The 27,564-nt window shown below is 41.0% G+C and overlaps 1 protein-coding gene across 5 annotated transcripts in view; it reads left to right on the top strand.

The window, feature by feature from the left end:
• The window catches only part of TTC7A (tetratricopeptide repeat domain 7A), a 172,420-nt gene that overhangs the window by 2,419 nt on the left and 142,437 nt on the right, over positions 1-27,564 (top strand). For 3 of the 5 annotated variants that reach the window (XM_055725417.1, XM_055725416.1, XM_055725415.1), the window contains exons 2-7: positions 616-779; positions 2,411-2,579; positions 14,371-14,501; positions 16,156-16,277; positions 23,694-23,772; positions 26,986-27,146. In XM_055725417.1, coding sequence (XP_055581392.1) covers positions 616-779; positions 2,411-2,579; positions 14,371-14,501; positions 16,156-16,277; positions 23,694-23,772; positions 26,986-27,146 — 826 coding nt within the window. Of the gene's footprint in view, positions 1-615; positions 780-2,410; positions 2,580-3,308; positions 3,366-11,844; positions 11,866-14,370; positions 14,502-16,155; positions 16,278-23,693; positions 23,773-26,985; positions 27,147-27,564 lie in introns of those variants that run through there. The other 2 variants (XM_055725419.1, XM_055725418.1) reach the window with 2 other exon arrangements.

Genomic DNA, 27,564 nt, shown 5'->3' with positions numbered 1-27,564 from the left:
AGAACTACCAAGTACACTAGCAGATGAAACTTTTTTTTTCTCCCAGTGCATGGTTGCAACATCACTTGATGCTTCATGCCATATCCAGTGCTACTACCTATGTTTGAGTTTCTCTTCTGTGGAACTGAACAGGAATGGATTTTAATGTAGAAAGAATTTTATACGCCATGTTAGTTATGTCACTGGATCAAGCCTTGTGTGTCTAAATTCTCCATTTTTATTTCTTTCTGTGAATTTTCAGTAAAATCTTTGACGTTTCTGATGTGGTTACTGTTTTGCAGTGAAATTTGTATCTGTAGTCTGAAGCATGCATTATATGCTTGTACATTTGTAAATCTAAAGCATGCACTTAAATGCTTGCAAGGATGGGTCTTATGCTTTAGGAAGTGAGTTTTATGCTGAAAATTCTTAACTGTTTTATTAGTGACAGCACAAGAATGAGCTGTGCTGTCAAAATGAACAGATTCATTGGGGAAAATCTTCAAGTTAAAAGGAAGTGTTGTTTCATTTTTTCATAACTACTTTAAGTTACTGTTTCTGTGTGTGTTTGTAATGCTATTTATCAGCCGTATGGCCCTAAGCAATGTTTTTTTCCTGGTTGGTATGTGCTTTCAGAGGACTATGGGAGTATGCTGCTTGCAGAGGCCCTGCTGGAAGAATGTTTGAAGGAAAACTTTGCCAAACTGAAGGACTGTATTCCACTGACAGAGAAGACTGAGCCAAAACTGAGTGAAGCTAAACAGTATTTGACCAATATCTTGAGCAGAGGAAAACTACGAGTAAGTGGGTCCTGTCATCATAATTCCTGCCACGTGGATGCTTCTTTCATGTGATTATTGGTCTGATACAAGGTGTTGTGTTGCCTGTTTGTGTTCCTGTATGTACAGTGCTGTATTGTAGGTATTATTAATGGACTGGTAATTCAATACCCCTTCGCAGTGTCTTCTGCTGGGAGACTTGCTTTTTCCATATAAGAAATGAATTATGTGCTACAAGTATATATCCTCTTTACTTTTTATTAGAAAGAAGCAGGATAAATATTTAGGAGTTCTGTGGGGTGGTGGGGCACAGCTGCCTAACAGTGCTGTCAGGCTAGCACAGCTGAGTGACCTACTGCTGCTCCTGGTCTGAGGGAATTGTGTACACCTGGTCAGCTCCAGATCAGAGGTAGAATGTGCCACAGGCTGCTGTCAGGCACTTAAGGTTGTGGTGTGAGTCCAGGATTACAGCCTTGCATTGCTTTTGGTCTCTGCCAGAGAAGTTATGCTTTTATTTTCTTTCGTGGTCTGGGTGTGTGCTTGGTAGCTGCCTGTCAACTCAGCTGCAGAGCTTCAGGAATGTTTTTAGACCCAGCCTCTGTGGGTGCTGCTGTGGTAGTGTCCTTGGACATACAGTTGCATAACTGGCTTTAAAAAGATGATGAATTACAATAGTCTGTTCTAGACCCGTGTTACTTTTGGTTTTGAAACTGACAGGTTAACTTAGCTTGAAAGTGTATGTTATACTTCTGTCAAGTTAATTTCCAGGGAGCAAGTGTGCAAGTGGCTTTTCTGGCGGAGTTCTTTGTATTTAACTTCTTGGAAATTCAGTGTATTTAAAAAGGAGGGGGGAAGGAAGGGAAGTCCATCCAACCCTCTTTCTGTATAGTTTAGCCCCCATAACAGCTAAACTCACTGAATTCTTCTGGGTCTTGATGTTAAGTTTGCCTGAGTGAATTGCCGTTACTGTTTCATTGTTAGTGGTGACTTGGCTACTCGTGCAGCATTGACCCTGTGTTGACTGCTTGTATTAAAAAAAAAAAAAAGAGTATGAAGGCTCAGGGACCTTTTCATGCTTTCCAAAGCATGAAAAGAGTCTGAACAGATGTATTTTACTAAGATTTTTTTGTTATGCAGATTTGTATGCATGTTTTCAATCTTTAAGAAACTAAACAAATCTCAGAAATAGCAGGCATGCCTTGTGTTTTTCTACTGTTGCCTGAAAGTTCTTTGATAACTTAAAATTTGGGAATGGAACACTTGACTGAAAAGTGATGCTTTCTGCCTAGTTTAAAAGTAGAGGGGTTTCTTGGTGTGTTATGTAGGCAGTTCTGACAGTGCCAGGCTTTTATGTCCTATCTGTGGCTGGTAAATCAATAGAATAGGTCAGCTGAAACCAAAGAGGTGTCTTGTAAGTGGTGTATTCCCAAACAGAGCTCCAAAGTAGTTGCTTGACCTTTGTTGCTTGCTGTTCTCATGAGCATAGCCCTATGATCTCTAGACACTTAAATCCTTCCTACTCTGACCCGTGGAGCTAGCAATGTGGAGGGGAAAGCATTACGAATCTGCTTAATTTGTTCTGAAGTACCTCATTCTTGCTGTCTGGTATTTTACCATGTAAACACTCTTTTCCTTTCCCTGCTCTGTTTTAGCCTAAGTATATGACAGAAGCTATGCTGATCCTAGGAAAGCTTCATTATGTGGAGGGGTCCTACAGAGATGCCATCAGCATGTATGCAAGAGCAGGAATTGATGACCTGTCAACAAAAGATGAACCTCTGTACATGCTGCGTTTGGTAACTGAAGCCTTCGTTATTAAAGGTAAAGGACCATGTATGTGTATTTGATGTATGCTGTATTTAGGTTTAAGTTGAAGGTATTTCTCCAAATGATTAGATTGGAGCAGAGTTAGAGTAATGTTGTATGCTTTAGAAAATTCTACTGAGTATGCTCTGTGTAGTTTAAACTTCAAGTCATTATGGAGTCTTAGTCCACAGTTCTTAAACTCAGCTGGCTTTTAAAGTAAATCTTGAAATTGGAAATCTTGTGGTAACTTGGCTGTAAGTCAGCAACATACTTGAGCTTGTGTATCCATTTTGGGAAAATCTAAATCAAGCATTTGGCTGAATTGGGGCCTCTGCTTTCTTTTCAAAAGTGTTAAATCTACTTGAACATTTTAATGATTTCTGTGAATTAAGCAAGGAGGATATTTCTAAGTTTTAAACTCTCGACTAACAGAATATGTGCTTTCAAAGCAGGTAGTATGTTTTTGCAATGCATGTCACACAGTATCAGACCTTATGTACAAACACGAATCTCTCCTCCCCCTTGTAATTCTACAAGCGTTGCACTGTTTGAGAGATCCAAATAAAAACTGCCTGTATGGGTGATGAAATTGCATTTGCTTTTTGTGTGGGAAAGAAAGACCCTAGTCAGTTTATGACTTGTGGGGGAAAAAAGATTAGTATTCTTCTCCTTCATTTGCTTTCAGTTCCTTTATAAATGTTGCTCAAGTACTGCTACCTATCTACTGCTTTCTACTCTTTTCAGCATGTCCACCAGCTAATTAGGTGAATGAGAACTCTGATGATCAGATACCTTCAACTGGTATGTAAAAGAGTGAAACCAAATCAAACCAAAATACTGTTTGACTGGGCTGCTATTATTACTGATAATACTTTGGTTGTTTCATGATCTCACACAGTCGTTAAGCTTTTTTGAAAACCTGGTTTGTGCTGCTTTGCTTGCTTTGATTTTGTTTTGTGTGGTACTGGTTGAATCTGCCTCATTAATGAGCTTTTGTGGAGCAGAACTACTTTACTTGTAACTCACACTAACACTTGCATGGCACAGAGGAGTGAGTAATTGCTAGTGCATTTGTAGCTGTGTATTTGAAAGCAGCTGTTGGTGCGCTCCAGAGTCTGATGGAGATGCGCTGCTCTCACTGGGAGCTGAATGAGGCCCTTGGTGAGTTGTGAGTGTGATAAAGTATGCATGAACACTGGTGGAATAATTCCTGTAAGGCCTCTTCTGTGGTATTGACTACCTCACGTGCATATGAAGATACTGGGGGTGGAGGTGTTTGCCTCAGGGGATCAGGGTTGGGGTTTTTTGTGTGTGTTGTTTTTTTTGTTTCTCCCATGTGGTTTGGCTTTGAACATAAATATTGTGTTGCCCCTGTGTTTGTGTTTAAACTGTAAGGAGCCCCTGCCATAGCAGAGCAACCTCTGTGCTATTACTGTTCCACAGTTTTTATCAGTCATGGTGATTATTTTCCAGTTAGCCGAGTAAGTCACTCAGTATTCTACCAAGTTTCTGACAGAGTTGGACTAACTTGTTTCTGGGTGTCTAAAGCAAGGTGAGATTAATCCCTTGTAAATTTGTTTCTAAAAGTTTTTGCGGGTTTTGAGTGTTGTTGTTGTTTTTTTTGTTTTTTTTTAAGAGATCCATTGTATGAAAATGCTGCGGTGTGAGCTTGGCTTGTTTAGATCTTGGAAAACTCCATGTGGAAGAGAACAGAGTGATACTGTGTCTGTAAGAAGCCTTGATCATAGTCTGCATTTTGTTAAAAAAAGTCCAGCCACAAGTCACATGTACAAGAAGAGGCTTTGTTAGTTCAGTGGCTCAGGTCAATCTTTATTTTCTTCTGAACCCATTTCAGTCATTTAAAGATGCTTAAGATCTGTAGTGTGACACTTCTGAAAAACTGTAAGATCATGAGGCAAACTGTTGAATTGAGCCACTGGTCTTCAGAACCCTCCTAAGAGCTGTGAATGATACTGCTGCAAGCAAAACCCTGAATCCACCACTGAGAGTTTTTCCTGAGTTTGATGGTAATAAACAGCCTGGAGCCTGCCTCCAGGGTGCTGGGTTCAGTTCAGCTCATTGGGAGTTTGCAGTTTGGGATTTTTTTGTTCGCTTTTAAGACAAATGGCTGAGTTTACGCGTTTTCCTGTTTCTGTTATGGTTGTATCTTTTGAAACTTTAATGATAATGAGGTCAGTATTGCTTGGAAGTATATTGTTCAGCTTTGTCCCACTGTGAAATCTTTGTCTTGGGTTTGTAATACTGGAAGTAGTTGTTTAGAGGTCATGTGGTGTCCTGAAAGGAAGATGGTGATACCGCGCAGAGATAATACACAAAAACCTGACCTTTTACTTGGCTGGTTTGAAAACTACCTGCTTAATTTTAATCGTGATTTTTAAATGGACCAACTTAAACCTCAAAAATTGAATAATCTATTTTGGACTTCGTTTGTGCTTGTTCTGCTTAATCAATTTCCTATTTTGTTGGTTTTTAGTAGGGCCTGTAGTGATAGGACAAGGAGGAATGGCTTTAAACTGAAAGAGGGTAGATTTAGATTAGATATTAGGAAGAAATTCTTTACAGTGAGAGTGGTGAGACACTGGCATGGGGTGCCCAGGCTTGCAGTCACTAAATATAAATGGTATTAAAATTGTTCATTCTAGCTAATCAGAGGATACACCACCCACTTGTTGTTATACTTCATTAGTCTTTAATTTTGAAGTTTGCTTGTGTGTCGTTCACTTTCTAATATGGTTTTCTACAGGGTGATTAATTTTCTAGGTGAAACTTGTATTCAGCTGCATGTGTTGGGAAATTAGGACAAAATGGCTTTATTGCAAAGCTGTGTTCTGATTAACTGAAAAGATTTTATGAATTTAATTATTTAGAGAGGTGAAAAAATCAGATTTAAGAAATGAATTTCACTCGCTACAGACTGAGTTTGCTTCTCCCCCCCCCGCCCCCTTTTTTTTTTTTTTTTTTCAAATGTCTGTCGGGCAGGCCACAAATTCTTTTGAATCCTTCTCTGATGGCTAAAAAGGGGTGAGATTCCTATCTTTGGGCATTGATATCCATGGGGAGGTGGGTTCCTTTAAACAAAACCTAAATAATAAAACTACTTTTTATGGCCTGGCCATTAGAAAAATGGAGTCCCAGCCACATGGATGTATGATACAATATAACATCAAAAACTGAGTAACTGAAGGTAAGGCATTCTGTCAGCAGAGCTTGTTTTCACTTTCGCTTGACAAAAGCTGCATCAGAGAGAGACTTTGTTCTGTACCTGGTACGCACTTCAAAGAGCTGGTTTTCACCATTCTGACAGCTAGACGGGAAGCATGCTGTTTATGCATGTTGGCATCAGAGTAGCTGTCCAATAAGCAAAAGCCCCAGCTTGTAAATGCTTTTGTCTTGATAAAAGGGCCTAGTATTCATATGCCTTCCTTGGTTTTTCAGAATAGAAGTTTGAAGAGTTTGGAGTTGCTCTTACGTTGTGATAGTACTGACTATGCAGCTGTTGTATGTTGGTGAATTGTGTGCCTCTCTGCTACTGCTTTCCAACTTGGGTGTTCTTGGTGCACTTAGGGTTTGCTGTTGCACTCCGTGAACTCTCCTCTGTTGTCAGATAGGATAGTTTACTTCTTTCTGTTTGCATTTTAGGAGTAGTTTGTTTAGCACAATCTGCTATGCACAAATGCAGCATGGGTGTGGTGTTAGACTTCTAAGAAGAGTTAGCTGCAGGCCACTAAATGCAAATAACTGAAATTTGGAGAGTGGAAAATAATTTCTTGTTCCTTTTTGTTAATGTAACTTGGTTTCTGTGATGGTAAAGTTTTTGGTAGTCTTTCAGTCCATTTTCTATATAAAATTGCAGTTGCTGGTTGCACGTATGCACAAAACCTTCTCCACCTTCTGCACTATGGTTTAGTTCTCTAAAGCTGTGGAGTCAGCAGCATCATGAGATACAGGAATATTTGTACATGCATTTCTGTGGAAACAACAAGGAACGCATAATGTTTGTGTGGTAACATGAGACAACATGCTACACTCCTATTTTCACTAAAAGAAGACAAATACAAATGTACTCTCAGATGGCCTAAACTGGAGGTAGCTTTTAGATGGATGTGATGCTGTCCCCACAGTGGGGCTGTGTTGTGTAGCAGGATTTGTGTCCAGTGGCTTTGGGAAGATTTCCGTGTGCTGGTTTACTCTGAAGTAAGCTCTGAATGTCTTTGACCATCTTTTAAGTGACAGGGCAACAAGCCTGTGCAGGCTATGTCTGTTCTAACAAATTTTCAGTCGAGTTGGCTTGAGCACTTGATATGAATCAGCATAGTAGAATCTGAATTACCCTTCCCTTTTCTCCCTCCTGCATCCAAAGTACACATGAAGGTGGGGTAGTCTGATTCAGTGACTGTGACTGCAGCTAGAAGAGAACTTTCCAACGGGTCATGCTGCCTGACTGTGATGTAGATGAGCTCAAGCTGAATGAATCCTAATACTTGATCAGCAGCAGCATCTCTCTCCCTTGTGCCCCATCCACTTTCCATTTTTTCTCTTCTGCTTCTGCCTGTTGGATTTAAACCAGGGAAAATATGTAATGCTTGCAGCATGCCGTGAAATTTTATGGGTGTGAATGGTGTTGGCAAAGTCCTTTAGATGTGGGGCTGTAAGAGATTGCGGTTCTCCCCTGTGTTTGCTGTGCCCCAGAGCATTGCTCCAGCAGAGGTATCTCCTTAACTTCTATCTGGTACGTCATGGAATGGAGGTGGCTTCTTGTACCAGGACAATTAATACATTAGAGCAGTGGTCCCCAGAGTGGGGTTGTTGTCCCAGGAGGTGTGCAAGATGATCCACTGGGGTGCAGGAGAAAAATATCAGAGCTTCTATTTATATTTATTCTTAAAAAAAAAATAAAATTAAGCTTTACTAATATATTGGTTTGACAGTGGTGCTCTCAGTCTGTATGTTGGTGGGTTCCATGTCTTGTACAGCCCATGAAGTGTCTTGCAAAAGAGTGGGTGTTAAACAGCGTGGAGGGGCTAACAGGGACACCCTCACTTGTTTGTTCACTTCCAGTGTACTGCAGCTCACATGTGCCTGGTTAAGTGGATTTTTTTATTATATTATTTAGTTTTAAGTAAGCAAACCCTCTTGAAATAGACAAATAGCTTAAAGATTCCCTCAAAGAAGCTGTGGATTGGAGGTGGTACTAAGAACATGAGCACAAGTGAACAATCAGAAAGTGGCAGAGCTGACACTGCTTCTAGTATGAGCTCTTCATGAGGCAAAAGCAATGACAGTCTAATCAGACCTAATCAGTGATGTTTAAAGTCCAATGATACTCAATTGAATACTTTAAAAAAATTCATTAAACGTGACTTTTTAGAAGCCTCTTTTGAGATTTATTATGTGAGAGCAAAAGATGAAACCCCACATACCACTGGGGAAACACTTTTTCTTCCAGCTGTGGCAAAATGCCTGAGATAACATGCAGAAAACAATATGGCAACAAACTAAAATGCAACATAAAGACATTGCCAAAGACTTGAAGAAACAAGTATTCAAACAAACTACACGGTGTAGGAGGCTTACTGTATGGTTGCATCAAAGGACAGTTATTCCTAACATGTCTCAGTGTCAGGAGTTTGCTAGATTCTGGTTCAACAATGAAATACACTAAGAACTACTTAGCAGCAAAGTGGGACCCAAAAGCACGCAAAGTGCTGTAGGATGTTGTCAATGGGATTAAATTTATAAATGCAAAACTTTGAAATAGAATCTTTACAATACTTTGTAATGAGATGGGGAGTGACCGTGAAAATCTTTTGTACTACACCAAAGCTCACTGATTGTCTCATGGCAAAATGCTTAAAAGAGTTGTCAAACTTAAAGATGAATTATACCTTTTTTGCTTTTACAAAAAGTCAGTTTTCTGAATTTTCAGGCCTTTTACATGATGACAGATGGCTGTCAGTAGCATGCTACCTAGCAGATGGTTTTGAAAGAATAAACACACAAATACATTGTAAAGCAGTGTGTGTGTGTATATACGTATGTTGGGTGTGCATGCTGAATAAGTTTTTTTACTCATAGGGGTGTGTGATCAAAAAAGTTTGTAGACCACTGTATTACAGAAAGCTGAGGTCCAAAGATCTGCCACAAAGCTTAAGAGCAGCCAGATGTTTGGCAGCAGGTCTTGATATACGCTGGAAAATTAGCGTCTTTGGATTCAGATTGCTGATTTCTATTATGCAGAAAAATATGCAGTGTGCTGCAGAGCCTGGACAGCATCGATCCAGGGGTAGGTGACTGAGGCTGCATCTAGGGGGAGTGCCTGTTAAATTCTGGCTTCACAAGACACTCAAACTGTCCTAGTTTCAACAGTCTGCTTTAGCTATAATTACAAGTCTAACTGGATAGAGTTCTTAATTTCAAAATAATCGGAGTACCATTGTTTAGCATTGGTTTATTGCATATAGTGGGAAGGCTGGGCGTAGGGGCCTTGATTTCTGCTTTGATGCAACTAAGCATCCTTGCACAGGTTACTTAAATTTTCAGGCTTCATACCCAGCTTATGGACAAAAAGTACTTCAGATATTTTTATTTAGGGTTACTGAAATCTTCTTCCTTTGTACCTTTGAGACTTATACATGAAAGGTACCTCAAGATTATAATAGATTGCTGTGAATATGCAATAATCCTTATAATACAAAGCAATGGTGAAATAAGTTTGTGCAGTTTTCTTGCAAATCAAAACTTCTGTCCTCTTCCCCACCTTTCATGAGGTGCAGTGTGAATGAATATGTTCAAAACCAAGGGCTTCTAGGCCTTTCTTCCCCCTCTTCTTCTATTTGCATTGCAAATAAATCCTGCTGAAAAATCATAGCTTAATCGCTGTGGAGATGAGTGTCAAGACCCATGATGTGAATGACTTAAACTGCATGAATTGTGGCAGAAGTAACGCATAGTGCTGGGTCTTGCCTGTGTCAACCTAATCCTGACTGTTCCTTTGGCTTGTTGAGGTTCAGGCTATTTTGCTTTGCAAGACACAGTAATGAATCCAACTGTTAGTTTCAGGGCTGTGCTCTCAAGTTCAAAATTTAGCCAGTGAGGCAGGCTGGTCGTAATACCATCTCTAAAATGGTTTGGTTGTGCTTTTGGATTTTGAAATGTGTTTAGTATTCTGCTGAACTGATTAGTCAGTGTGCATGTGTATACGTTTGAAGAGGTAGTCTTAAAAATAGTCTTATTTCAATGCTAATCGATTTTTCTAGAGCCACACTTCTGCACTAGGCTAAAGGCCCCATGCTAGAAATGAAGTGCGCCTTTCGCTTGGGGACAGCTGCCTAGAATGACCTGGCATCAGCCACCGGGTGAGAACACGCACACAGCCAGTTTCCTTGCTGCAGTTGCCATGCAATATGTTCACACCCAGCTTACCTCAAGACAAATTACTTATCTTCCTGTAGCTAGAGTAAGACTATTTCAAGCACTTAGCTTAGCAGCACAGTGGCTTCTGGCCAGGATGGCCTGTCTCTGTGGCACAGGAGCATAGATGGTGTAGCCTTGCTCTGTGGACTGGGGCTGGTATTGTTTTGCCTTAAGGTGTCTTTTGCTTCAAGTTGCCATAGCTGTGTTCAACACAAGTGTAGTGCCAGGACATAACACGAGAGGTAGGTTTCATGCTCTGTGTGCTGTTGTGTTTCTTTGGTTCCTTCCTTAGATTGCCAGGTAGCTGATGCTCCTGGGCTTATGGGGTTTTAGTAGCTACAGGTTAGCACTGTTGGTGAAAGCAGCCTGCTGCTGCTGACCCTGAATTCTTACACCTATGAACCCACCGTTCCCCCTGTTGTGCAAATTCATCCAAATACAAGAGGCTGGAAGTCTGTAAAAAGGAAAAAAGACCCTGTGAGTGGATTGCTATATTCCTCCTACTCAAAAGAAGGAATGCTGCTATTTGGTCAACTAGTTTATGAACTAAATAAAAAGAAAGCCACCTTAGCCTCCTCTTCTCTGTGGCAGTTGTGCAGTCTCCATTTGTGCACTGAGGTCTCCAGGACCAGGCTGAGTGATGCCCTGAGCTGGCCCTGCTTTGAGCAGAAATTTGGACCATGGCCCTCCAGGGATCCCTTCTAGTGTGAATTTTCGTCTCATTTATGTTGCTGAGAATCTGATACTGTGTGTCCATGTGCACATGTATGTTCCAGTTCTGGTAATAACATCACCTCAGAGCACTGGCACTACATGATATGATGTCTTTCCTTAGCAAGGACTGAGTGAGATGAAAGTGGAAATAAGCCTTCATAAAATCTCCCCTTTCAGGTTTCCGAAAATGAAAGCAGTTCATTTCAGCTCTAGGAACAAATTAGTTCAGTGACACCTCTTGCAGACCTTACGGGTTTGGGTTTTTTTTCTGACATAAATGCAGATTAGTTTTAGAAGGGGAGAAGAAGAGGCAAAGATTATAGAGAGATCAAAAGCCAGAGATGAATCTGGGAGAACTAGAGGAGGTGAATGGAAGCCTTATCTTTATGCAGGAAAGAAAAGTGGTGTTTCTATACATAGAAAGTTACTGGCTCTGAAGTGGGTAGAAAGAGTTTGTTCTTTTAAAAAGTGTAATCTGGAAGCATGTGTCTCTCTAAATCTTGAGCCTGGGCCATACTCTATTAGAAATCTGTGTCTTCACTATGTTAAGTGTTCTTGTGGTATATATCTATGTATATATTTAAATTTGGGCACCCAATTCATATGAGAAAAATCTTAGCATAGATGAGTTATAAGTTGGCATTATCTTACCATAAGTGGTTGTGAAAAATACTGAAGTCCCTTTACCTTAGCCAGCTACCAAGAAAGCATATGGCTTTATGCTTTACTCGGAAGCTAATTCTGTCTTAGGAAGAGCTACAATTTTCCTGCACAGAAGTAGCACTTTTGTGGCTTTCTGACACTTTTTGGAAACTGAGTTGAATTTAAAATGTATGTTGTGCTGCAGATTTTTCTGTGCCTGATAACTGGGGGATGGAGATGAGTTAGTGGAATTCATGCTCTCAGAACTGGAGCATTTGTAAACAGTTTTGTCCAACTGCACTTCAAGCAAATCTGTAATTGTTGGGGCTTTGCACTGTGAGAACTGAATTGGTGGCTGCAAGAGTAGGGAACTCTTGTTATTCTTGTTCCTCACTTTATCTGTTGGATTTGCAGTCTGCTTGCTCTAATCTTCTTTTCGTTGCATTTCTGTGGTAGGGAAGAATAGACCTGTTTGGATTCTGTAGAAGATCTTATACTCTGATGACATCAGGTCAGTGCATATGGTATTAGCAAAAAGAACCATGACTAATGTCACATCATGTGGGTCATTTTTCCTTCTTGCCCTTTACAAGTAGAAAAATGTGTGCAATGTAGCATTGTATCTGGTTTAATACACTGTATATTATTCTGTACTTACTATGGCAAGAATTCTTTTTGGAGATGTTCGTTCCCCTGTCTGATCAGCCCCAGCTCTGTTTCTCTGCATGGATGGGCATGTTTATTGTCAGTACTTGGTGCTGGCAAAGGCTGCTTGCTTTCCTCCCCGACATCAACGCTTAGAGATAGTAGCTCCTTGCAGTGGGCTGAGCGTGTGTGTAAATGGCTTTTTATCAGCCTGTTCACTGTGTGACATCTCCCACGATAACCACCCCCACACAGACTGTGCTGGGATGGCTCTTGCAGTTTGATTAAATGCTGCATGTGTATGAATGTCAGTGGATTGTACTGGATTTCTTTTAGGGCCCTCAGACCCCCTTTGCACTTGAGCGGATGGCGACTCCGCAATGCTTAAAATTGATTTCCAGTTAAGGGGAACAACTAGAATTCAGAGGTGGATCAAACTGAGACAGATGTAAGGATATTTGTCGGCTGATTGTTCTAGCTTCAGCACTGGATGGTGCTGAATATATAACTATACAGAGGGTTAATGTCCTCTTTTCCCCTTCATTACATAGCAACAGGGTTAGGAAATAGAAGATTTGAAATAATAGGAAAACAACCCATGATATAAAGCCAAAGACTTCACGGATGGACTAGAGGACAAAATCTGTTATACGTTGAGTGCTGTACAAGGTGTATGTCAGTAGAAAAGAGAGAACACAGAATGGGCATTAGTTAAAAGCAGCAAAATGATCTTTGGCCCTCTTCCCCCCCCCCCCCCTTGTCAGTTTGAAGTAAATTCACTCCCCCTGCTCTACTCTAGTCAGAATTCTCAAAGGTGAAAAGTACTAATGTGTGTTCCTTCAAGATATATTTCCTTGAGGGAATGTGCTATGCACTTCTGACTTGGGAGAGGGCAGGAGGAGTGAGGAGCCACCTCCTGAGCTTGCACCAACCAACGGGTCATTTTCTCTTCTCAACCCACTGAACTAACTGCTCCTGTCTGACTCAAATGTAAGACATGAGATAGGGAAAGTCCTAGCAGAGTAACCAAGGGGACAAAACAAACACTGAACATGAGAAGTAAACAAAGCTAAGACAGCCTAGGAACCTCGGGTCCCTTCCAGCATGAGCTGGGTATTACCACCTCATTGTTCATCATGGAGAAACCTGCCTTGCCATTGCTGCCTCACAGTGGTTTGTTGTCAGACTCCTGAAATGAGCTGGGCTGTGCTGCCTGGGATTATGGGGATCCAGGAGATGGTGGCTCCTGGTACGCGCAGCGGCTCTTCACATGGAGCAGAAACCTTTGCTGTATGCTGCAGCAGTCTGAATGGCTTCCTTGGAGAGGCTGTCCAGGCAGCTGAATGCTTTCTTCTTTCATCACCTCTGTGGATCTGTCAGAAACACTAGGATTTTGTGTTATATCTTATGTGTGTTTCATTGGTATTAGTGAGTGGTGTCATATATAAAATTTGTTGGGAAGCATGTGCTGAACTTTTTGCGACCTGTGTCGGGCTACCGGACATCAGTGCAGTTGTGTTTAGTGTAGAAGACCCGAGTTTCCAAGCAGCAGTGTATTGTAGAGATCCAATGTGGTATAAGAACCTACACTGATCAGAGTAAAATCAGTATGTGGCCATTTAGCTTCTCCAAATAGATTTAGAGATACAAAGGATGTCATAGTGTGGTGCCAGACAAGGACCTGATAATAAAAGGTTTTCACGTAAGGACAGTAGCTGTGGATCTCTAATTAATATGCTTTTGGTTTTAAGTGGGTTTGGATGATGATGCAAGAAAGAGTTTTAGTAGTACAAAACCCAGCGTTTTTTCCTTGGTTTTGAAAAGAGGGTTAAGAGTCTCTTGTGCCTTGCCAAGAGCTTGCTGTATGTCCATGTGCAATTTGCACGTGCTCAGATTTTCCGCCTTTGTTTTGGTATCATTTTCCAGTTGTTTTTTCCCCTCAAAACTGCTGCTTATTGAAAGCTTCACTTGGAATAGTGGATGCTTAGAAATTATCAAATCCAGTGCCCGGGTGTTTCTAAAACAGTGCTTGCGTTGAAGCACCCCAAATCTATAGCCATCTTTGGAAATACAGGCTTTTAATTCCTCTGCTTGCTCATGCCTACCAGAGGGATCATATGTCCTTTCTTCCTGAAGTGTTTGAAAGGTGCTGTAGAAGTGTGCAATGACACTGTGTGTTAGAGCAGCATGACAGAAATGCCTTGCATGTGTAGGAATTATGTTTTTCCCGTGGGTCTTTTCCTGAAAGCCACTAAAACAAGGAAGAAACCCACATGTGGAAAAACTTTCCTGTTAGCTGGTAAATGAAGGAATAACACTGCCATTCTGCTGTTGGCAGACTTCAGTTAAAGAAGGTGTTGCGATTTTGCAGGTCTGTCACTGGAGCGCTCAACCAACTCAATTGCCTCACGTGCTCGACTGTGTGAAAGGGAGGAAGAAGTCATGGCTTGTTTTGAGACGGCATGTGTCATTGCCCAGGTGTACTTGCAGGAGCTTGAAAAGGTAAGAAGAAATGTGCTCAGGGTGTTACCTGGTGGCCTGGGTAGAATTTCCAGCATTTTGACAGCAAAAATGAGTGATCGAACAGTGAGCATGAGAACAAGTTGGAAGGAGTGAGGGTGTCTCAGTATAAGGAGTTGCAAAACAGCAGTTTATCTGGTCTGTGCCTGTTTCCTCTGAGAGTGTGGTCTGGAAACCAGTTTTGCCTGTGGTAAAGCACTGAATGCTTCAGATCTGCTCAGGTTGTATTTCAAGTTTTAACACTAAAGAGGGACTACAAACTTTGTATAGCAAGCACCAACGTGAAGGAACTCAAGACATTACATATCTGTAATGTAAGTGATCTGCAGTAGTGGATATTGAGATCCTGTAACAAGCTGAAAGTAACCTTGTTGGGTTACACAGCAGTTTAATTGCTGGTGCTTCATCTCCTCCAAGTAAAACTGGAGGAACCTAGACCATTAGGAGCAAGTAACTGCTTAGTAGTGGTTGGCTAGAATGCTAAGATGAATACTGTGAGCCCTCCACTGAGCTGTAATACATGCTGCCGATGTGCAGGGCGTGTGCTTAGTAGTCTCTGTCTAACTTTGTGTAGCGAAGTTTAACAGGGCACACAATGCTCTTCCATGCCCTTCCTTTGCCACACATTATGCGTGATACCAGCAGCCCTGATGGCAATGCATATTGCATGTTTTTCTGTAACTTAATGGCCTTTGACCTTCTGACCAGATGTTTCTGCTCTTCTCTGCAGCAAGGAATGTGTCTGTTCAAGGTTTTGGTTTTAAATACATTAAAACAAGAAGAAAGGAGCTTAGTACATATATAAAAATTCATTAAGAAAGCCAACTATCAAGTTATCTGGTCTGTTTCTTTGTAGGAAAAAGCTGAATGGCTTTTTTATTTAAAATTAAGTACTGTTCTTCCCTTGTGGAAGGACAAGTTCCTGCCAGTACTGGGTACTGTAAATGTTGTTACTGACAGCTTGTGCCTGCAAAGAAGGGAAGGAGTTTGAACTATAATTCGTTCATCTTTTGGATACAGAAACGAGGATGCAGGCTTACTGATAGATATGTACTAATAGTCCATGGGCTTTCTGCAGTCCTGGGTGCAAACCCCTGCTTTGGAGAGCCCACAAAGGGCAACTTTCAGCAATGAAATATGTTCGTTACCAGTAAGTACGCAAAAGCAAGAAGGATTTGAGAGGAGAAACAAGAGAAAGGGCGAAGAATCTTCCCTCAGGACTCCTGATAGTTTACTAAGTCTTAACAAATATTTACATTATGCGAAGCTAGGCATACATACTCAAACATTGCATTAATATTTCTGTGCAAGATGCTGGATCTATGTGGTTGGCGTAGTACTTCTGAAGACCTCAGTATTAATGTGTAGCTTTCTACTTTACTAAAGCTTGGAAAGTAATAAGGGGTGATGTTTCAAAACTTGTATGCAGAATATTTCATTGAAGTCACTGTATAGTTTAAAGTTGACTTTGAAAGTTGTTTGAGTAGCTAATCAAGGTGAGTTTTTCAAGTAGTCTGAGGAGGTATCTGGTGGCAGAAGCTAACATTTTATTGTTGAAGATATCTCTGGCTCATGAAGAGCTGGCTAGTTCGAACAGTTTCCTGTAATTCCAGATGGTTTCTTTCCTCCCCCTCAGACCCTGAACAACACACATTCAAGGACTATCAAAGGCAGCAACGTGACTTACTCTGAGTTTGAACTTTCCTACTTCCTGGAAGCAGCTCTACAGAGTGCCTATGTGACTCATCTGAAGAAGGGGTAGGTGGATGCAGATGTTAATAAAACCAGATAATATTGCATGTTTTGGCTTGGAACAGATGAAGCCTTATGTCTTTGTATGTGTTCTGTTGTGACTACTTTTGCTGCTGGCTCACCTCAGGTCCCCTCAGTGTCTTTCCCTCCCTCCTATTTTTTTCTCTCTGTCTCTCTTAAGAGCCCTAAGCCTAGTTTTTCCACACCCATAAGTAGCGTGGAGTAGAACAATTTTTTTTTGTCTTGAGTCGGCTCTGTTCTCTGTGAGGACGAGGGGAATTTGACCGTAGAAAGAGGGTGGAGTTTACACTGCTGTGTGCTTTTAAAATGCTCAACCAGGGGGCCTGGCTAAGAACTCAGTGAAGTCTTAAGGGTAGTTTCTTTCATTTGTTTGTTTAAGATCTTAAATATCCTGATCAATACCCCAAATCTGTGTGGTTTTACTAGAGAGAATGTGTGCAGAACAGCGCTGCTCCAGATTTTATGTTGCGCCTCTGAAATACAGCTCCCAGTGAACCTTGAAAGGGCAAGGCAAGTTGGTGGCTGCAAGCCTACAGTGAGTTTCACCTGAAAAAAAACCTTCTCATGAACAATAAAAAAGGCATTGCAAATGCCGACTTCCAAAGGCCATTGGTGAGGGCACACTGTTCCCTAAACCAGGCCATGTCTTCAAAACATGATCAACTCTTAACTGATGGAGAGATTGCTATTTAGGAAAAGTGTCTATTCAACATATATAAACAGTACTTGCAAGAATCCATCTTTTCCTAGTCCTGTTCTTGCATCATATTATCCCATTTGTTCTCAAGGACTTGTAAACTGAATTTCTCACAGCTCAGTGTAATACTTCTGGTCAAAGTTCTATAAACTTTTTTTAAGCAAACCATCATTGAAAGTATTTTATTTGGTTGGGTTTTACCTTCATCTCCAGTCAAAGATACTTTCTGTCATATTCTTCACTCTTCCTTTTCCTGACAAGTAAAATGGAGAAGAAAACGAAAAGTGAGGGGAGATTTGAAAGGAAGAAAACTGGGGCGGGGGGAGAATCCTAGCAAAAAATCAGTTTAAATTTTTCTGTAGAAAATTGATACCATTTTTTGATCCTGTTGGAGGAGAAGTTGCTTCTTGTTAAGGGACTTTTTTCTAGTTTTTTATTCCCTAAGTATGACTTTAAATGCAACTGTGATTAGCCTCTGTTCCCCATTCTTTCATTAAAAGCCTGCATGTACAGTGAACCATACTTGTAAGCCTATCCATGAGAGGTGCCTTCAAGAAAGCCTTGCTTAACCCAAAAGTTTACAAATACACAAAGCCCAAATGTTGTAAAGTGACCCCTTTAGTCAGGTGAGTACAAGTTTATGTGTAAGGAGAGCATGGACTTAGACTGATACTACACCTTATATACCTGAGCAGTAAGGGACAAGTATGTGGTTTTCTGGGGTGAGTTGGTGTTGACCAGCTGTGGCACAAGCGTGTGCTTTCCTACCCTTTCGCCTTTCTCATGGTGAGCAAAAAGCTCAGGTCTTGCCAGTAAGCTCATTAACTATGTGATAAAATAAAATGTCATTTAGAACATATGGCACTGATGTCCTCTAGGCACCTTTTGAATATCAAACTCATGTTCATTTTATTCAGCGACATTTTAATTCAGTCTTCATCAGTTCAATATATCCAGTGGGTTGTTTTAGCTGTTACTGTGGGCCCTGCTTGCTCCCTTCCCATGTTAGTTTATTGACAGCCTTTAAAAGAAAAAATCCAAAACAGACCCCCCCACACCACAAAATCCAGTAAACAAACTCCACAAAAAACCCTACGGGAAAACAATTTGGAATTAAAATACATGTGTGAATTAAGCAGCGCTTTGTTGCAGCAATTCGGCTTATAATCAATCAGCTGCAAAATATTCTCTGTAGCTGTCTCCTGATAAAGGAGCATCTGGTTGGTGTGATGGAGCTCCCGTGGCTGGGATGGGAGTGGAGCCCCAAGGGCTCGCCTCGCCTCCTCCGGTGCGAGTGACAGACACCAGCCGGGGGAACGCGAAGGTCCGGTGGGGCAGGAGGGAGCCGGGTGGGACTTTGCGGCGTGTCTCTGCCCCCCCGCTGGCGGTCATGTGCGGTGTCTGCCACGAGAGGGCGTCAGCGGCATTGGGATATGTTAAGGAAAGAGGCGGGAAGTGGGAAGAAGCTTTTTGGGATGCTTCATGTGTATAATAAATTTCTCCACCCAATATTGATCAGCTCAAAGAAATGCTTTTGTTCTCCTTATTGCTTCCAGCATGTCCAGGTAGGAAATAAGCCTTGGATGATGAATGCTTAAGCTGGCAGGGGGGTAGGTCCTATCAGGTGGATTGTCCTTCCCCAGAGGTATGTGTACAAAAGAAATAGTGAGTACTTTATTCTTGTCTCGCCAGGCGGAAGAGCTGAGGGATATGAGTGGTGTTGTGCTTTTGTTCCTGCTGGCAGGAACAGGCATGCATCTCTTGGAGCATTCTCGGGAATGTCCTTTTCTCTTGCAGTGTGCAGCGGAAAGAAGGCACCAGTACAAAACAAAGGTCCAGTCTCCCTTTGAGATATTGAGCCGCCAGCTGGAAGGACCAGCAAGTCTTGCAGCTGTGGAAGTCCCAGATGCTTTTAATAAGATGTTTACTTAAAAATATTGTGTTGCTGAAGACATGTTGCCTGCAGTTGTTTGCTCTGCTGCATCCCAGGAAAGCTTTCTTTTATTCTTCCAGCGAGCAGTGTTGATGCTGTGCATGCAGAATATAGGCAGGCAGATGCTGTCATACTGTAGGAGGCAGTCACTTGTCTTTTACGTTAGCATCTGCACTGGGTTTTGGGTTTTGTTGTGGATTTTTTTTGATGTGGATATGTGAAGATTGGGCTCATTTCTTACTGCCTTTCTTTTCAGACTTTTGGATAGGTGTTACTACTTTATACTATTACGGATGGGGGCTTTGATCAAGATGTTCTTAGCGTTTTCCTAGGGTAAACAGGCTTGACCTGTGTGAAGTAATGGTTATATGTATGCTGCTCTCTTAATGGCACTTGAAGTATGTGTGGAGTTTCACAGGCAAGACAAAGTCAGAGGTTTCTAGAGGATGTGGTTGGTTTTGGAAGCTCCAGATGGGACGCATTTGAAGAAAATTAATTTCTGAAAAATAAATAGTAAGCATTTATTAGAAATTGGATTTCCTTATGGTCCCTCCAGTTAGGACCTATATTACTTTGGAAAACCCTGATGAAAATAAAAGGAGGGAAAGCTTACAACATTTTTTCTCTTCTCCTGTCAGTTTTCTAGAGTGCTCAGTCCCTTTTTGAAATTTTGTAGGCTTCTGTTGCAAGGGCGATTTGAAAGAGTAACTTCATGTATGTGTTGTTTTACAGTAGAATCTAATGTCCTGCCTCCCTTTGTACAGTCTCTGCCAGACTGTTTGTGTTTTCTGAGGAATTTATGTGGGCTTGCTTGTCATTTATCTCCTCTTCAGTCCTCCCAGTCTAGCACCTTATCCAGGACACTGCAGCTGGTAATTTGGGATTGAGTCTTATTGCCTGCTGGATGGATCTAGATAAGTGCTAATCTTTTGTTTTGTGTTATCGTTGTTTGGTGGGGTTTCTTTGAGCACCCCACTTCTGTTAGACCGGCTGCTATTAAGGAAATGATGTGCTTTGTTGGAGTTACTTGTCTTGTGTCTTCATTCATAGGAATCTGAGAAACTGATGCTTACTTCTTCAGGTGCATTTTGGCCTGTGCATGAACAGCTGTTTAAGGAGAGACTGGATTTTTAGAAATCTGGACAAGACACAAAGATGCAAAAGGAGCTGGACAGTGGCAGTGGTGTTGCTGCTATTTGTGTGTTTTGGATACCGCTCTCCCCTGGAGAGGTGGCTCTGCAAACTTCCATGTGGACATCTCAAGATGGTCTCTCCCATCTGTTAGTGGCTAATGGTTTTAACAGTTAATGAGTGTGGATAAAAACATGATCTTCTGGTGCCCGTGTTGTTCAGGGACTCTCTTTGCAGACGGTCCACTCTAGTTCATTACCAATATTTTTCCCAGCAATTTGCATAGAAAACAGTGTATTTATTTTCTTGTATCTTAAAATTTTGTGCAGTGTTAACCAAACAATATGACATAAATGTGATACAACTGCTTTGATTCATGAATGGTAATTAATTACCCTGTATTGATAGGGTACTTGTACAAACAAAGTGTACTTTGGTGCCAAGCTGGACTGACTGGACAAGGTGCTTTTTAAAGTCACAGTTTGTGCTTGTGGTTTTCTGTGTTCATCATTATTAGATTAGCTGTAATTGAGTCCTAAACCACATTTCATCATGTTCTTTTTTTTTTAAATGCCTCTCTTGTCATTTTTGTGGCTAAAACTGAAGCAGTTACTGAGCATGTGCTTTTCCCTTCCTATTCTTCCTCTTTTTTTTTTTTTTTTCTGGCACCTTAGCAGCGCAATAGGGGCCTATGGACTCTTCCAACTCGTTTAATTTCCATGGTCTGATGTTCACTTATGATGCTGTGGCTTCAGGCAGCAGTACCTGGGATTTCCAGATAGTCTTCTGTCCAAATCCTGCAGAGGCTCAAGATGGCTTAGTTTCTGATGTAGACAAAATCAAATGGATTCTCCACGGATTGCTAGAGGCTTTATGTTTGCATCCTTATCAGCTCATGTACATACATGTAGCTGTGTTCAAACACATGTTCTTCTTTTTTTTTTTATTTTCTTCAGGTCCTAATTTTAAAAAAAACCTCAAGTGCGCATTTAGTATGTGAAGGACATCTATTAATGGAACAGTAAGTTCCTTACCATTATGAGTAGAGCAATTCATATGCTTAAAATGAAATGTGTGCTCAGATGGCCTCCTGGCTTGGAGCAGTAGAGTAGAAAGACTTCTGTAGTGAGGTATGTTTGCAGACTGCTGGCAGGTGTCCTCAGTCTCCTGTCATGGCTCAATAACGTTCAATAAAGCTCAAAATGTAAAAGCTGCCAAACAAAATTCTCAGTCCTGTAGAACTGGTATTGTTGTCAGATGCTTTGCACATCTCAGAGTTGAGAGCTCGGAGCAGGAGCCGGTGCTCTCTGAGAGAGCTTGATCACACAAGCACCTGTCTGGAGTGTGGCGAGTGCTGGGTGCTCCTCTTGTGCTTCTACCTTCTGTTGAAGGTACTCATAGAGATCTGTCATGCAGTTCATGGTTTCAACCCTGACTGCTTGCAGATGGGCAGCAATTTGCCATTTGCTTTCATTCTCTTCAATGTGTAAGTATTCCTTCCCTTTCCTCTACCCTTCCTCCCCACAGAGCAAGGTGTTTATGCCATGAAGCTTAACTTGGTTTATGGCCTTGTCTAAAAAGTGGAACTGAAATGGTGCTCCCATTATCTGGGAACAAAACTGTCTCTTTAGTGTGTTCTCCTGGGTTTCTGTCTCTTAAGGATGTGCCAAATGTGGAATTAATTGACTTTGCAAGTGGTCACTAATCTTTCTGATGCGCGTTAGAGGAATTCATTGGTACCTTATTAAGACAAACAGCATTATCCTAACAAGAAATCTAAACATACGGATTTCTTAAAATATTGTATAACTGTTATATGCCACAACTCATCTGTTCAGCCTTTTAAGGACCCCAAGGAAGAGGAAGCACAGGAAACTCCAGTAGTTTTCAGTAACTGAGGAGTGCAGCTGGGCAGGTGCGTTTTGTTTAGATGGAGGAATTTCTTGATTTTGACTTTCTGATAATACATAGCATGTGAACTATCCTGTTCACAGGATTTCGTGTGACTACTCGTGTACATAAATATCACCATGTGCTTTATTGCTTTCCTCAGTTTAAGGTCCAGAGCTGCATCTTTGTGGGTATATTCTTTCCTAGACGCACAGAAAAGCACCTGGTGTGTTGGCCCTGTAGCTGGAGAGCTTGCTGAAGCATTAGAGTCCAGCTTAAAAAAAACTTACTTCCCTTGATAAATTCAAAGCACGTCTTTTGTGTAAGAGAGAAAGTGGCAGGGAAAAAAGACAGCCAGCCTCTGACTTTCTCTACAGGGGCAAGTCTCCAGTGTTTTTGCTCTTGACTTATATCGTTGCTTGCCAGTAGATTGCCCACAATTAGGTAATCTACAGGTTACCTGAAGGTTTAAAATGTTGGGATGAATATTGATTGGAAGTAGGACCACAGGCATTTTGCATTCTGTGACTTGCTGACCATAAGCTTTAGGGCAGCATTTTATGTAGCTGATATTTATGATGAACATGATCAAGTTTTATCCTTCCCAGCATGCACTACCCCACTCCACCCCCAATTATTATTTTTTTAAAATTATTTCTTCAAATGTTTGCCATTGATTCTGGAGTGTAAGGAGGTTTGCGGCGCATGAAGGTGAGTACAAGCGCAGTCTGTACTGCTTATCTGCAAAATTTAATCAGATTGACAGAAAAGGTTGTTATGTTTTGTGGTGCTTTTAGTTTTTTTTTAATGAAGTCTAGATTTTGTCTGCACAGAAAATTCTCCTGGAATAGGCTGAAGTGACAGTTACTGTACCAGTACAACTGCTTATCTGGTTGCCTTTATTTCAGTACAGCATTGCTCCTTTTCTGTTAGCTTGTATTTCTTTAGGTAGCTTCCACCCTGCAATGAAAATGAGCTAAACTATTTTGTAGTTAACTGTAGTGGTAGAATCATGTCCTTAACCTTGAAGAGCTTATAGGCTGCAAGTGTGTTAAGTAGTATGTCCAATGTTTAATCTTTCCTCTCTGCGTCTGTCTTAGTGCTCAGACACGTGATTAAGATACCATTTGGCAATTAGTCTGCTTTGTTCATGGTATATGCAAAATAAAGTGATTTCCCGCCCCCTCCCCCCCCCCGCAAGTCTAACCACCTTTTAGTGCAGGTTAAGCCGTGCTTGCAGACAGATACTACAACTTAGCCACCTGATAATAAACTGTTTAAACCACTGTAATTTCATCATGTCTGGACCATCAGACACAAGGCATTTAAGCACCACCTAAAAGCAGCCATCATTTAAAAGCATCATGTAGGCTTAATATAATTCAAACAAGTACAATCTGTGTGTACGAAGAGGAGATGTGGATGCTCTTGAGAAGAAGCATCTGCTTTATAAAGATGAGCTATGAAAGGCTTCCAAATGTCCCCTCTGTTAGTCAAATGTGAATGTGATCTTCTCTTAGGAAGCCATCTGGAGTAGGCATGCTACAGTCGCTGCCTTACTCAGTGCCATTGTCCTGTCTGTGCCTCGGAGTGACTTGTCTTGCTACTGCACACTCGCTATTAGTGGTTGTTTCATGGGTTTGTTTGAATGTCAAATTTGTTGCCAAGCTTTGGCACATCATAAAAATATATTTTGTCTCCAATGTTTTTCAGGTTTTTAATGTGGTTTTTTTTCCTGCCTTCCCCACAGAAATATCGTGAAAGGAATGAGGAGTCTGCGAGAAATACTACGGACTGTGGAAACAAAAGCCACTCAGACCTTCAAAATGGTAAGAGGAATGGGAGATGGGTAGGTGGGGTAATCTGCTATGCAGGAATTGTGTGTTTATTGACCAATGTAGTAGGACAAAAATGTATTTGTCCTCACCTGATTGATTGCTGCATTTTTTATTTTTTTTTCCTTTTTTTGGAAGTGATGTGTCAAGTGATGCACTTAATTCAGACTGACCTGCCCAACTGAAACCTCCAAGCCTTCAGACCTGGACATGTGGATTGCTTTTGATTTCTCTTTTTTTTTTTTTTTTTTTTTTTAATTTTAGTGCATTTTCTAGCCCTGGTAGAAATAGGGATGTATTTAGCTTAACGGTGATGCTCTCAGGTGGTAATGTCTTGTTTTCTTTCTCACTGTTCATTGTGTGCATGCACACCTTTCGCATGTTCGTGTAGAAGCATTAAGTACTTCTGGGTTTTGCAACAAGCAGTGCTTTTTTAGACTCACTTCAGTGGTGTTCCTGTAAAACTCCCTTCGGGACAGTACAGAGTGATTTTAAACTTTGTTTTTATTTCTTTTGTTGGTTATCCTGAGAGCCTCTGGTAAAGAAAGCATGGAGAAAGTTATTTATGTGCCCGTTCAACGACTTAGACCTTTAACTGGTTCTTCCCTGTGTCCCCTTTAAGAGATCTTATCCTGAGGTTGCTCAGGAGGTGATGAGGTCAACAGCATGGAGAATAGCAGTCTTGAAAACATGAATGAAACCTCTGCAGCCTAAAAGCATTGATGTTGATATGACTAAACTTGTTTTGTGCTTGATTCAGCTTTGTGTTTTGTGTAATTCTAGAGAAGTTCAGCAAGGGAGGTGGGCGTGGGTTTGCATAGCATTTTGGATATGAAGAGTGCCACGTTCCAATGGATGGACTGTATGACTAGCTCACGTGCAAATGCAGAGCTAAAATGAAAATGCAAGCAGAAAGTGTATCCTGGGTGCTTTTTTTGCCTAGATTCCTCACGTATGTGTAGTCTGGAACTTTTGTTCTGTATATTAATCTTCTTGTTGCCTTGTATGTTGAATTGAGAATACAGATGCATATGGAAGTGTGTGCAGGGGATTAGAAGATGTGACTTAAATAACTGTGACACTCAAATGGTTGCATCCTTTTCCAGACTGAGATCAGGGTTCAGGGTTTTTTTCTTGCTTGCCTGTTTTATTATTTTGCTGAAATTAGTCTAACCATCTGCTGTTCCTATACCATGACAGAACATGGCACTCATGGTCCTGTCCCTGTGCAACTGGGGAGAGCTGTACAACCCCTGGAGGATTTATCCCTAAGGGGAAATCTGAAGGTGTTAATCCAATAGTTTTTCCTGGGATTTCTATTTTACTGGAAGTTGCATTTGCATTTTCTTGTTTTTAGAGAGCTGTCAAGAGGGCAAAGGGAGGAACGTGCTTAATTAAACAAGTTTTTCAAGCATGAAAGTGAAATACATGTTGGGTTTTTTTCCTAATTTGTGGGATCACAGTGTTCTTCAAGCATAATGATGCTTTTTTTTTTTAGCCAAAGGCAGTAATAACATAAATCAAAGTCTTGGCCTGTTCTGGTTTGTTTGGTCTTACTCAAAACAAGAGTGAAGCTAATTTACACAGCTACTGTACTGTATGTTAAAATCAAAGACATTAAAAGTATTTGGTGCTTGCCTTTTGAAAGGCTTATCACAAACTGTACTCCTACTTCTGTGTGAACCAGTAGAGGTCTTTCTGTTGCTGGCATAGTGTTTTCCCCTCCCCCCTAAGACTGTAGGAAAAAATATAGGAGAGTTGGCTCCTCAGGGTAAAACTGACTAAATAATGACACACTGAGACGATAAAATAATACTGGCTAATGTTGCAGGGCCCCAGGCCATTTTGCTCATGGTTATTGCTATAAAAAGCATAGAAAAGCCTAGTTAGAAAAAGAAGGCTCTCTGTAACTTGTCAGTAGGAGTGCATGGAAGGTCTTTGGGTTTTCACGGAGTGTTATGTGGCAGTATTTCTCTGAGACACCATCCTGCACTCAAATCGCTTTGCTGTTTGCTAGGTACATCTATGAAACCTCCCTTTCTGGTGTTTAAGAAACAGCGCACACTACTGTGGCTGCATTTTAGACTAATTCAGTGAATTTGTATGTGGTGAGGTAGATGAAAATAAAGTTCCTGTTACCAGATTCAGAAAAATAACTTTTTCTTTGATGCAAGGTTCTTTAACCTCAGTGTGATTTATTTGGTCCTACAGATGTCGTACCTTAAGTGGAATAATGCTTCAGTTTATCAATCATACCTATCCTGGTATTTAAAAGAACATTAGTTTTGGTGGCCTTGTAACACATCTGAAGGTGTAAATTACATGTAAAAACCCCATACACAATAGTAATTTCCAGAATGTCCAGTCAAGTTCCAGAATAATATTTACAAGTAATAGGACAGAAGGGCTGAAGTTTCAGCCTGCCTCTGTTCTGTGCAGTATACTTCACAGCTTACAATGCTGTGCTGCTTAGAATTCATGGAAGATACCACCCAGTTTGATATCTCCATGCTTGTTTGCATGTTTGCCTATTTACAGTGCAAAAAATTAGAGATTTGGTGGGTGGGTAACAAGGACAAATGCCAAAGATAGTTTTGCACCAGCAAGTTAACTTGCTTCCTTTTGGGCCCAGCTTGCCAGCTATGCTTATGAACCAGAAAGCAAATATTTAAGGATCCTCAGCCACTCAGTGTTCAAAAAAGTGCATGTGATGTGGCTGTCTCAACACAAAGTTCCTAACCCATTTCTCTCCTCCCTCCATTATTGCAACAAAAAGAGATGCAGTACCCAGATGAAGCTGTAAAATGCCGCAGGAAGAGCGGTATAAACAGATAACGGGTTGATCTTTTAAACCTAATACAAAAGTAGCTCTGGACTGAGACTTGCATACAAGATTCTGAGGCTGACAATGTTGTGAAGTGACATTATACTCCAACTGTGAGATTGTCTCAGCAGTCCATGTGGCCATTGGTGATCTTCATTTACCAAAACGCCCCTTGCTGTCAGGCCTTGTTGATACTTTTTTCCTACAGCATTGCGAAAAGATATGTAAGTGCAAAAGGCTGGCCTTCTCAGAAGAGGGAAGAAACTGCCACTGCTGTAGACTTTTTAGCAGCTTTTTAGGTGGAACGTGGGGAGGGGTGAATTTTTTGTGTTGGAGAAGGCTTAACTGATATATTTTTTTTCTGTACTGTTCACTATCTCTAGACTGCAGCCAAACAGCTAGCCCAAGTACTTCTCCATTCCCTCAGTGAAGACTGTTACTGGAGCCCTTTATCTGATCCGCTTCCTGAGTTCATGAACAAGGAAGATCAGTCTTACATTAGCAATCTTCTTTGTCGGAGGCCCGAGCTGTACACAGAAGAGAAGTAAGCATTCTTTTTTTATTTTAGTTTACTGGCAGGAGGAAGGAGAGTGTTTGAATACTCTTCAGTACTGCTAATTGTGTCACTGATTCATGTCATGGTTTTGTGTGTTCTTGTGTTTAACTTCCCATCAAAAGCCCCGCTGGAAAAATAAAACATTAAACCTGGAGTGCTTGATTTTTTAATTTTTTTTTTCCCAGGAAGGAGGAAAATCCAGTCAAATAGCTGTCTTTGCTATGAAATGGAAATAATCTATTTATGGTTCAGTATAGCTCATCTAGGATATATTGCAGAGCTTTTAATTGTGTGAACCCGCAAAAGAAGGTATTGCCTGGCAAATGAATTATGCATGACATGTTTCAAGTTACTGCTCCTCTTGTGAAATGAGAGAGAGGCTGACAGGATAACTCTTGACCTTCCT

The sequence above is a fragment of the Falco cherrug genome, chromosome 13 (genome assembly GCF_023634085.1).
Source record: "Falco cherrug isolate bFalChe1 chromosome 13, bFalChe1.pri, whole genome shotgun sequence".
NCBI lineage: Eukaryota > Metazoa > Chordata > Aves > Falconiformes > Falconidae > Falco > Falco cherrug.
This window is presented reverse-complemented; position numbering and strand designations above follow the sequence as displayed.